General features: G+C 47.7%; 2 protein-coding genes across 2 annotated transcripts; one reads left to right on the top strand and one right to left on the bottom strand.

Moving 5' to 3' along the window:
• Positions 1 to 994: 994 nt before the first annotated feature.
• LOC123425189 (E3 ubiquitin-protein ligase CIP8-like) lies at positions 995 to 2,246 on the top strand. The gene has a single exon (XM_045108864.1). It carries the CDS (start codon positions 1,561 to 1,563, stop codon positions 2,095 to 2,097), a length of 537 nt encoding a protein of 178 aa, XP_044964799.1. The 5' UTR covers positions 995 to 1,560; the 3' UTR covers positions 2,098 to 2,246.
• A 968-nt stretch (positions 2,247 to 3,214) lies between these two features.
• LOC123425190 lies at positions 3,215 to 4,666 on the bottom strand. The gene is made up of 2 exons (XM_045108865.1): positions 4,512 to 4,666; positions 3,215 to 3,837 (listed from the first exon to the last, which is right to left on the bottom strand). The coding sequence occupies exons 1-2, from the start codon at positions 4,523 to 4,525 to the stop codon at positions 3,384 to 3,386; spliced, it is 468 nt and encodes a 155-aa protein (XP_044964800.1). The 5' UTR covers positions 4,526 to 4,666; the 3' UTR covers positions 3,215 to 3,383.
• Between the last annotated feature and the right edge of the window lie 8,016 nt (positions 4,667 to 12,682).

The following is a 12,682-nucleotide window of genomic DNA, read 5'->3' as shown; positions in this document are numbered from 1 at the left end:
TCTTCGGACGGACCGACGACGGCGTAGCTCGCTCCCTTCTTAAAGGCGTCGTCGCGGCTTTCATTGCCCAATGTGTTGCTCCAGGGAAAACTCTGATCCTTGGGTCGGGCGGTGACGGCATTCTGGTGTTGTAACCTTCCTGAAGGTGCCGCCTTGAAGCACACGGTCCGTCATATACGGCTTCATCTCTTCACGGTGGCGTGTTCACGGTTAAGAACTCCGGTTGCCCTTGTAGTACTAGGGATAGTGTTGCTGCGCTCAGCGTCTACGTATGCTGCGTTGGGTGTGTGCATGTGTTATGATGACGTGAGTCTATACAGAATGGTCGATGTTGGTTGTTTTATTTGTAAAGCGGGACAAAAGTCTTTTTCAATAAAAATGGGTAGTAAGAAAATATTCATGAACCGGACGAGCGAGTGTAAAAGAAGATCTATGGACTTCTAACCCATATGTGAGCCCAATTTAGTAATAAAGATAAGATAGGGCCGGAGTTTTTATGTATCAAATCTGGCCTGGCCCAAAAATAATATTCCCTTTTTTTATACTACTTTATGTCTATATCTATTAATAAAGAAAATAGGTATTCTTAGTCAATTATATTATTTTATACAAAACACTTGATGTTTCTAACATTAAACCCGTAATACATATTAAATGTTTTTTAAAATACTTATATCTTATAAACCGTAACTTTAAATTTAACATGTTATATATAAAATTTGATTAGAAAAATATGTAGAATCTGAATATGATTTTATTGTACCCGTTAATTTTTTTAAAAGACTATCTAGGATACAATCTTAGTAAATAATGTATTATTTGTCTTTCTTTCATACCAGTATTCATCCGGATTGAAGATGAACATATCAATAAAATCAGGATTAAAAATGAAATTGAAGGTCACTTGTCGTTTCTTTACGTGTTAAATATAAATGCGAGTCGTGTTAAAACAGAAGACATGTGGAATCTTGAACTGCACTTTTGTAGAAAAGATCATCTTTATTCGTATCGGAACTACAAATTCTTAAATTATATATCATTTGTATAAATTAAAAATGTATGATATAGGGAAAAAAAAAGCGACATGGAAGAGTACACGCGGGACCAGCAGCTCAGCCGCCCAGCCAGTCCCCTTCTTCCACAACCTTCCGGTCACATGCAGAAATTCAGTTGACCCCACCACTGACGGCACCGACGAAATATCTGGAACGTTCACGAACCACAGGCTCCCGCCGTCGCGACCCGAACGTCCGAAATGTCAGGATTCCAACCCGACCCGAACGTCCTCCCCAACCGCGCAACGGAATCCACCACGCCATCAGGTAAAATAGGGCCCACAGCTCAGAGACCCAGCGCGCCAGCCTAGAATCTTCCAGAACCTTCACCCCACCCGTTGCCTTGCTCCGTCTTATATACCCCTCCTGTTCCAAATCCGCTCAACATCTCTCTCACGAGAAAAACAGAGAACTCGCCGGCAAAAAGGGCAGAGGCTCCTCCTCCTCCTCTTCTTCCCCCTCGCTCTCGGCTCTCGCTCGATCGGCTCCCTCCTCCCTCCCTGCCATGGACTCGGCGAACCGCGACAACATGGTGGCCGGCATCCTGCGGCTGTTCATGGGGATGGCGAGGGGGCCCTCGGCGGCCGACGCAATGCCGCGGGCGGGCGGCGGGCTGACGGTGATGCACTTCGTCTTCGGCGGCGACGGCGGCGACCTCTTCTCCAGCGGGGTCGGCGCCGGCGTCCCGCCGGCGTCCAAGGCTGCGATCGCCTCGCTGAAGGAGGTCCAGGCCCCCGGCGGGGAGGGAGGCTCGCTCGGCGACTGCGCGATCTGCCTCGACGCGTTCGGGGCCGGCAAGGAGATGCCGTGCGGGCACCGCTTCCACGGGGAGTGCCTGGAGCGGTGGCTGGGCGTGCACGGGAGCTGCCCCGTCTGCCGCCACGAGCTCCCCAAGGCGGAGCCGGCGGCCGAGGAGCAGGAGCAGGAGCAGAGCGGCGACGGCGAGAGGCGCCGGCCGGTGCTGGTCAGTATCATGCTGTTCTCACGAGGCGAGAGGCCGCAGGAGGAGCCGATCAACATTAGGATCGAGGACGTGGATTAGGAGTAGGGTTAGTGCTTCCAATTGGTTCCCATTGGTTCTGTTCATGGCGGCGGCGGTTTGCTTGTTTCTTCATCATCTTCGCTGTACATATGCTACTACCAATTATTGCTGAAGACGAAAGGATGAGAAATTGGCCATTGGGGTTAAAATTATGTATATATTTAGATGCGGCAGATGTTGTGGTGTCAATGAAACTGGATTTCTTCTTCTTCAGAGAAAGCAGTGTGTTTCTAATTCTGCTGCGCGGCCAAACTCCCTCCTTCCGAATTCCAACTTGGCCATGATATTGCTAAATTCGCTGTTGTTTCTACTCAGTAGCTTCAGGACGAACGATGCGTGTATCTCGTACTGTATTTGGTTTCGATAGGTGCTGCGCCCAACTGCTTGCTGGCGCCGTGTATGCATCAACAGCAAGACTGGACGGGCGTGGTTGGTGTTGAGACGCAGCTGCTACATCAAGGAGAGTGAAGGTCACTCTCTGCACTGAGGCAGAGAAAACGACGGGCCGCGATCAACTAAAAAGTTGACATATCTGAATATACCTGTAATTCTTTTCTGCACTTCTTCTGGGTTTTATGTTTATGTATTTTCGGGTGCAGCTAAGAGCCACTGCAACCCATCCTCAAGACTTACTCCCAGCAACCTGCTCAAACTGTGAGGTTCCTAAAAAAACATCCAAATGATATATGTTGGCACCATCCCCACACACGTTGCTTTTACAACTAAAATTGTCATCCGAAAATAAAATACAAAATCCCAAAGAATTACCTTGATGCAGAGCCATCCTCCCAAGCATGTCCTCTACGATCGCGTCGCTCCATCGCTCATTGTAAGAAATATAGGGTTATCTTACGGCAATAGCTTTGTTTTGGGGAAGGTGTAGCCTGAACTCAAGTGGAAAAGTACAGCTCTCTGAATGTGGTCTACGGTTTCATCAAGTGCAAGAAATCAAGTGGTTTAGATCTAGCAAAGCCGCGTTTTTTTTCTTTTTTGCGGGGGCTAGCAAAGCCGCGTTGATGTACTATAAACAACAATCGTGCTCAAACATCAAGGCATGTGTACTAGCAGAGAGCTTGAAAATCAGGAGCTAGTTTCACGATGACACGGCCTTGTTTTCACATTGTTTTTAAAGAAATGTTTATTTCATCCGGATGATTTTTCACTCCCCTAAACCGCTTTCTTCGGCCACCACGTGTCCCTCTAGCTCCGCCCACCTGTTGGCCCCTCCACCTTATCTTCTCTGGAGAGCCCATCCTCCACTCGTTTCTTCTCCTTTTTTTCCATTTCTATTTCATCATGCAGCAGAGCAGAGGCAAGCACCACAACCCCGCAGTGGAGAGGAGACGACCACCGCTGCCGTCTTGATTCATCCCACGCCGGGGGCTGCAATAGAGCGCCGCCGTGGCTGCATTGAGGCACCATCGGAGCGCATTGCCGCACATCCTGCGTTGCATCGCAGCTTCAGTCAAGGCCGTCGCGTGGACCCCCACTCCCTCGCTGCCTCGCATGCTTCGTTGTAGCTCGAGTCCTCGACGCCGTGCTGCATCACAACTCCTGCCTTGGGGGCGTCGAGTGTTGCGTCGCAGCACCCGTCGCCGCCGGCGCTGCATGGTAGCAACCGCCCTCGTCGCCGGCGCTGCATAGCAGCTTCGGCCCTGGCCATTGCCATCGCCGCATCGCACCATCCCCACACACGTTGCAACTTCTGTCATGGCCGCCGCGTGTTGCGAAGCATCTCTTCTACGAAGCACCGATACTTCAGAGAAATTTGTGTATCGCCCTTCAGTACTTCACCGATACTCCGATACTTCAGATACGCCTTCGGTACGAGTATCCCCGAAGTATCGTCATTTTCAATTTAAAAGAAATGGCGATACGCGTATCCTCAAAGTATCGCTGTATTGTCCATGTCTTGATGTATCTTCATATAGGTAGTGTACGTGGACCGTACTAATGTACTAGTTGGATAAAAGTGCTTTGTTAAGGATGTTACTTGTATAATTCATTATTTGGCCCACTCGTGCAATCCAAAGTTGCTCTTCATATATGTTTGTCATTTGACAATCTCAAGTTTTTAATTTTAAAAGATTTATTAATTTTATATTGTCATGTTAATAGATATTACAGTCTAAATCGTACTGTGACAGTCTATGACCGATTGGTCGTATTATTCATTGATGATAGCGAGATTTTAAAATGAGAAACAATAAGGTATGAAAGTAATTAGGCAACCAGTGGGTCGGTATTTTGTTATCATCTCATACATTTATTATGTTAGTTTTTATTGCATGTTATTTTATCATTATTTATATATGCTTGCCGTATCGCCGAATTGCTGTTTTTAGAAATTGCCGTATCCCGTATCGCCGTACCCGTATCGCCGTATCAGTGTCGCCGTATCGGTGCTTCGTAGCATCTCTTGCGTCATGTGCTGGGATGGAGCCCTCCTCGACGCTGCAATGGAGCTGCTGGTGCTTCAATGAAGCTTCACCGGGGTTGTCGGAGTTATGATGAAACCTCGCGGAGCCGCCAATGTTTCAGTGGAGCATCGTCGTATCGGGTGTGTGGGGGGGGGGGGGGCTTCAGTGGAGCGTCATCGGGATATGGGGGGTGCTACACGAGGAGGAAGACGCATGGGGAAGGGGGGCTTTTTATGATGAAGCCTCGCTGAGCCGTCGGTGTTTCAGTGGAGCACAGGGACGGAGCTGCCTTATAGGCACTGGGGTCAATTGACCCCAATGAAATCTGAAAATCATTCACTAATTTAGTACTAATCATTAACATTTATAAAAGGATGACCCCAGTGCCATGTACATGACCCCATTAAATTTTTATCCTAGCTTCGTCCCTGGTGGAGCATCGCCGTGTCGAGTGTGGGTGGGTGGGGGGGGGGTGCTTCAGTGGAGTGTCATCGACACATAGGGGTGCTACACGAGGAGGAAGACGAGGAGGTGATAAATGTTGGCACCAGTAACACCATGTTGATGCTTTTACAACTAAAATTGCTATCAAAAATAAAATACAAAATCCCAAAAAACTGAAATTTGACGACCAAACGGAAAGTTGTCATGTTAAACTTGCTATCGGAAAATGTCAGGACGAAATTGTTTCATGTCACACGTGTGGCACTCGATGCATTGGGTCGTTGGAAGGGTCCCCATAAACTTTTCTTTATTATTTCTTCATTCTTTTTCATTCCTTTTGCAAATACGAGGGATTCTTTGGATCGAAGGAATGTTGTAGAAATTTTGGAGGATTTGAATCCTATGGATTTTCTATGAAAGCCTTTTGGAGTTTAGACCATCGGGTTAGGGTTCGCAAATCCTATGTATTCTATCCCCCCTCCCCCGCGCGCTGCCCCTTTAGAAGTCAAATGCACCTTCACTCAACCTCTCTCAACTCTCCCTCCTCATTTTGCTAAAAAAAACTTTATTTCCTCATATAAATCATGTAAAATTCCTATGTTTCTTTCCCGTGGATCATCCAAAGGCACTCATTGCAGGATTCCGATGTTTTGAAATCATGTAGCATGTAGGATTCAATTGTATGTAACTTCTCAATTGTTTTTCCTATCACTTTTGCTTCGGTACACCTCTCCTCCAACAAAACGTAGAAGGGGAAACGTATACCCACCTCGTATTGTACACTACAAGGAGACATACGTATACCCACCTCGTATTGCATACATACGACGGCCTGTAGTGTATAATACGAGGTGTGTATACGTTCTCTTTTATACGTTTTGTGAGGGGGGGGGGGGGTGTACCGAAGCACACCTCTTTTCCTATTCCTATGTTTTCACATGCCAGCAATCCAAAGAAGCCCTAAACCCACTAAAACTATTACAACATATTAATTCAAACTTAGATGTTTATAATGTACTCCCTTTATTCCAAAATAAGTGTCTCAACTTTAGTGTAACTTTATACTAGAGTTAGTACAAAGTCAAGACAGTTATTTTGAAACAGAGGGAGTAGAACTTTAGAAACATTCAAAGCAATTGTTTTCAAATTTGCAAATTCACATTCAAATACAACGTATGATTTAAACAAAAGCAAATATTCCAAATAAACATGATGCAAATATGATGATTCGTGAAAGATGTATGGTCCAATATGTTGCCACATGTCCTCCGCAAGGTCATCTCACAGTTGCTCATGAGCTTGTCGGTTGTCATCTCCTTAATGATCAAAGCCATAGCTATCTCAAAATCATCTTCTTCCCCGACGATGATGATGAGTCGCTCAAAGATTTTTTTTTTAATAAGCATCCGCATATGTCAATTGGATAACAAAATTAAATGGATGGCACATTCAATTAGACAATAACAATCAAAAGTGAGAATGGGGGGGGGGGGGGGAGGGGGGAGGGACATTGTAATCGTTTGACTCGTTCCACCGAGCACATAACAAATTAACAACCCTCCAATACCTTCCAGTTGTTCCGCCAAACACCTGCCAAGTGCGGAGTGGAAACAAACACAACAACCAACTAGATATGAGAGCGTCAAGGAATGTGTGTGTGTGTGTTGGGGGGGGGGAGCTGGCAACGGAGAAGCGAAAGGTCACAGGAGGTGGTTTGAAATTAAAGTTTCCCCTTGATTGTTGGGAGTTTTGTATTTTTGGAGGCTCCGATGAAAATTTGAGAGTTATAGGGGTATTGGGCATGGGTTAGATAGGACCAACTCCCAAAACTGGCAGTTTTTTGAAAGTTAAGACTCGATTTTGGAACGTATTAGAGTTATTTAAATTGTACAACGTTCACTTTGCAGGATCTTGAATATCGTGGGACCTCCTTCCTCCGGTATCCCTTCCATTTGTCACTCTACAACCTTCCTCAACTAGGAGGCGTGTGAAAGGTTTCGCTCAAGACGTTGTTCTTCTATTAGTTTTGTCGCTACGTTTATTTCTGCTTGGAGAAAATTCTGACATGTTTTGGCCGTAGTAACAATAAAAGAATAGTGTGGACTCGAATATCCCGAATAGAGGACAGGCTTCATGGAGTCTGTTTTAAAATAACATATTTCCACAGTCCAAAAAAAGTTGATTTTTTTTATTTAGAAATACATATTTAATACGTTTGAGAAAAGTTTTGAAACAATATAGTTTCATACGTGACGTAGACAAAAAAGACAAATACATATACATGACAATAGGCCCAAAAAATTATTCTTGGGCAGGATTTTGTTTCTTTTGCACAGCCTGCAAATCATAATATTTTTGAATGAAATTTTACAAATCCATCACGAATACGTATAAGTTTTCACAGGATTTGCTTTGATTTTTTTTTTAACTTAGAAATACCAATTTTGAGTTTTTTTTGAAAAAAGGGCTCCTTGGAGCCTGCCCTCCAAAAAGTCGAGCTCAGTGTGGACTTCTCTTTAGTTCCAAGAAAGCAAGATTAAAGGAAATTTCTGCAATTCACAATTGGGGCAATATAATTACCTAGTTAATTATGACCGGTTGTCTGCAGAGCCATCCTCCCAAGCATGTCCTCTATGATCGCGTCGCTCCATCGCTCATTGTCCTGCAGCATTTTGATATGTGTATGAAATATATGGTTATCTTACGGCAATAGCTTTGTTTTGGGGAAGGTGTAGCCTGAACTCAAGTGGATACGACAGCTCTCTGAATATGGTCTACGATTTCATGAAGTGCAAGAAATCAAGTGGTTTAGATCTAGCAAAGCCGCGTTGATGTACTATAAACAACAATCGTGCTCAAATCGAGGGGGCAACCCTAGCCGCATGTGCCTAGGTCCCCGTTTCCCCCTCTCCTCCCCTCGCCGCCACCGGGCGACGGCAGGGCCTCTTCTCCTCCTCGCGCGGGGCCTCGGCGTGGGCCGACGACCTTCAGCGGTGGCGCAACGCTGGTCCGAGGCGCGGCGGTGCGTGGGCTGGCTCGACGGCGGTGTTGTGGTGCCTTGTCCATGCGTGGAGGGATGGGCTTGGCTGGGGCTTCGGCCTATGGGGGCGGCGCTCGGCGGTTGCTCGTCCCGTGCGGATCCCGTCGGCTGGCGGCCTGATCTGGATCCAGGAGGCGCTGGCTGCAGGCGGCGAGGGCAGCTGCTGGGGTCCGACGGTGGAGTAGTGGCCGCGGTATCTGGGCTAGATCTGGGCTCGGGCAGGCTTGTGGCCACAGATTGGTCCCGGTCGTGCACGGCCTGGGCGCGTGCTGGGCGGACGGTTGGGGAGGCGTGTTGGGCGTGGGAAGTGTCCGCGGTGAGGTTGTGCTGGATGAGGGGCGAGATCCGCAGGCGGCAGCGCTAATGGTGGAGGAGCCTGAGCGGCTTGTACAACGCTTGGACGGCGGCTTTTGCCACGAGGGGCGCGACCGGTGTGTGTCTGCGTGGTCTGACATCGGGTGGATGCCCGTCAGGGTGCGCGGATCGAAGGCCCATGATGACGAGAAAGTGCGCTCCGGCAGTGCGTGATGCGAATCTGGTCTCCGGTCGTCGGTGGTCTCCACGAGGTGTGGTTGGCTGCGACGGGTCTTGGTGCTTCTTCGTCGATGGGCAACTTCAATGATGGTGATGTTTGGTGGGCTTGGTGACGCCAATGCAGGATGATGTGTGGCTTAGGTGGTGTGGAGCTTGGTGAAAACCATGTCTTGGCCTCGTGTTGCGACGAGCGATAGCGGCGGCTATGGCCGTCGTTGACCGTCTTGGAGGCACCGTTGCTTGTTCTTTCACTCCTCCCGTGCGGATCTGGCCATTTTGGTCTCTCCGGAGGAAACCTTGATCTGTGATCGAACGATGGCGGCGCATTGGTGTCGTGTTCCCTCTTGAGGGCTTCGTCTTGGGAGCTTGGTGTCGCTGAGCGGGACCGATGGAGGACGGTTGGTGGCGGGTGTGGCGTCCATATTTCTGTGGCACGTGATGGTGGGAGCGATGTCGGGGACGCGGAAATGGTTGCGGTAGGCGGCTCTTCTTTGGCATGTTCACGGTTTTGCCTCGGTTTATTTGTTGCTATGGAGTCGAAGCTGCGACGACGGGGCCCTGCGGTATACGATGACTGGCTGCAGATAGCCCGTTCAGCAATCTCTCGTGGTGTCAGCCATGCCTGGTTTTCTCCTACAGAGTTCTCCGTCAGAGTCGGAGCTGGTTGTTTGGCCGTAGGTCGACGTGTCGTCGATAAGGGTGGACTTTGTCCTGAGTGTGTCAGTCTATTGGAGTGGGCTAGGCCCTTGTTGTACCGGTTTTTGCCTAATTTTTCGTAATTAATTGAGCAATTCTCTTCTATTTATTTAATAGATGAGGCAATCTTTGCCTCCGTTTCAGAAAAAAAGCATGTGTACTCATCACCAGGAATCACACTAGCAGAGAGCTTGAAAACGAGGAGCTAGTTGCACGATGACACGACCTTGTTTTGACATTGTTTTTCTATGGTAGAAATATAGATAGACTCATTTGTTTCCTCGCGACTCATGAAAATTGAGAAGGCAGCGGGCCAACACCAAAATATTCCGTCCAGGCTGAGAAGCTAGCGAGAACAACATGAGAATCCGAGAGTGGTGAAGGCCAAACCAGTACACCGTGTTCAAGCAGCGGGTTAAGCGCGTACGTACTACCTGAACCTGGATGCCGGAGGCTGGACATGCATGGACGGGTGTACGTCGCTGCAGGTGCCGTGAAATGTGGCAAAATTGATAATTCTTATCCTTGGGCTGAAAGAAATCGCATACTCAATCCTTTGCAATTTTTTTTACCAAGTTGACCCTTTTGTGTGGCGTCCGATACTTAGGCGCCACATTATACTGTGTGATGCCTAAGACGTCAGCGTCACATCCACGTTCACGCTGGCGCTGGAGGCCCCATCCCCGACAGTGTGACGTCTAACACTCAGGCGTTGCACATTGGTAGTGTGGCGCCGAGTCCTTAGGCGCCACACCTTCAATTATCCAGGCACGGGCCGGCCTCCTCCCCAACCCCCTCCTCATTCACCCCCTTCACCAGAGTCTTCACACCTCGAGTTGAAGTCGCCCCTTCCTCAAATCCCTCTCCAAATCAACAGATCTGAAGGTTTGGTCCGGGCATTTCGTGTCCAATCCCCCCTGATCCCCTCCGATTTGAACCGTGTTGCCTCTCCGATTGGTGAAGCAAGTCCTCCACACATCAACGAAGAGGCCAACATTAAACCTCTTTCAGCACAACAATCGAGTATCCAACATGAACCATTGCTAGAGGAGAATGATGAGCATGATGATGATGAGAGTGATGATACTATTCTCCATGACAACAGCCTTGGTGATTTGGACAAATATAATTTGCAAGAGACAATGAACCATTCTATTCCGTACTCATGTGGCTATGCATCCGAGTCAGATGATGAGGGTCCTGATGAAGAAGTTGATGAGGAAGGGTTCACGACAAAGGAGGCTGAAGCTTCCACGAAGGTATTAGGGCGGGATCACCGGACACCATTGTTCGAGGATCTTAGCCTTGCGGATGAAGCCGTGATTGACGGAGGCGAAGGCATATTGTTTGGAGTTAGGCCACCTTCTCACCGGGACAAACATGGGAATAATATTATTTTGCCAGGGTCAAAGTTCGAAACATTCCTTGAACTGAAGATGTGGTTGGATGAATATTGCGTTACGCATTATAGGACACACAAAGTTGTTCATTCAAACATGAAGTTGCGTTACACGGTTCCATGTGAGGATTCAGGATGTCCATGGATTGTGCATGCAATACCATGGAAAGGAGAGCCAGGATGAAACATTGTCAGTTGTATGCCTCACATGTGTCGAGGCAAGAGGGTTGATGGCAAGCTTTCATTGCAAAACCATATACAACTCACCTCCGAGTTCATCGCTTATAGGCTTTCCAACTGCATCTCCTCTCTTCCCACAATGAGCATAAAAAGCGTACAAGACCTTGTGAAAGCCCTCTTTCACTACAAGGTGAAATACGGGAAGGCATGGAAAGCGAAGCAATCCGCATTCAAGATGTTGTATGGTGATTGGGAGCAAGCATACAACTGACTACCTAGGTTGTTGGGAGCTATTCCACCACTAACCCGGACATGGTTCATGTGGTCGAGCCGTATGGGGAGAAAACAAGGATTTACAATGGAAAAACGGTCCACGTATTTGGCCGTGCATTTTGGGCATTTGAGCAATGTGTGAGGGCTTTTTAGCACTGTCGGCCGGTCATCTCCATCGATGTCACAGTTTTGAACGGACAATTCAAGGGCACTTTGTTGGTTGCAATAGTAAGTGATGCCAATAACCGGTTGATGCCTTTGGGTTTTGCTTTGGTTAAGGCGGAGAACAATGTTAACTCGGAATGGTTGTTGCATATTTTGAGAACCAAAGACTACCGCCTGAAAGGTAAATCAGTGTCATATCGGATTGCCATCAAGGCATACTTAACGCGGTTGACATTGTCATTCCCGTCCATGCTCCTTTGCACCATCGATGATGCATGAGGCATTTATGTGCAAACTTCTACCGGGCATGTGGTAGCAAAGAGTTGACAGATGATCTTCAAGATTGTTGTCAAGCTTTTTCGGGCAAATGATTTGCAAGATTGTACAACGCTTTGGTTGCAAACAAAAAACTTGATCCAGGTGGGCTTGAGTTTCTCAACAGGCACATTCAACTTCAGCTCAAGTGGGCACGAGCTTATGATGAAGATGGACGAAGATATGGTCAAATGACAAGTAACATGGCAGAATGCTTCAACCGGGCGCTGAAGGGTGTCTGTGCGTTGCCAATGACGACAATAGTTCAATACACATTCGACAAGTTGAGAGCATACTTTCTAATGTACTCAACTGAAACGGATGATCAGATTGCAGGAGAGAACACGAAAAAGTACAAGTACAAGTTCCCACTAAAGGTTGACAAGTGGATGGTATTTCAATCACGGAAGGCTGACTCCCAAACAGCTACGTTGTAGAACAACGAGGATTGGACGTACCAAGTGAATGAGCCCGGAGGAATGACAAACGATGGCCAGCAACACGGAAACAAGGCGTTCAAGGTATCTTTATCGTTGTGTGATTGCTCTTGTGGGAGGCCAAGGTTGATTCATCTCGCATGCTCGCATTTGTACACGATAGCTCGCACTAGGAATGTGGACGTCAACCATCGGCTAACCGTGAGGGAGTCCGAGTTCTCGATCATGACCACGAAGCATACATGGTCTCCTAGATTTGAACCAAACTTTGACCAATCACAATGGCCGGAGTATCATGGAGTACAACTCTGGCCCGGCCGGGAGTGGAAGGTGGTCAAACGGGGAAGACAAAAGACAAAGCGTTTTAGAGGAGACATGGATGGATGGGGCCATGGTGGTGGCAGAGAAATGGGGAACAACCAATTCCAAGAGCCTACTAAGAGATCACATTGTGGAGAGTGCGGTGTAATAGGGCACAACACAAGAAGGTGTACGAAGCCAAAGAAGAAGTCCAAAAAAATGATTCAAGGTCAAGCCAACCAAGTCCTAGCCAACAAGGTCCTAGCCAAGCAAGTAGTAGCCAACAAGGTCCTAGCCAAGCAAGTACAAGGCAACAAGGTCCTAGCCAAGCAAGTACAAGCCAACAAGTTCCTAGTCAACATGTTCCTAGCCGACTTGGGCT

Source organism: Hordeum vulgare, chromosome 2H, assembly GCF_904849725.1.
Source record: "Hordeum vulgare subsp. vulgare chromosome 2H, MorexV3_pseudomolecules_assembly, whole genome shotgun sequence".
NCBI lineage: Eukaryota > Viridiplantae > Streptophyta > Magnoliopsida > Poales > Poaceae > Hordeum > Hordeum vulgare.
This window is presented reverse-complemented; position numbering and strand designations above follow the sequence as displayed.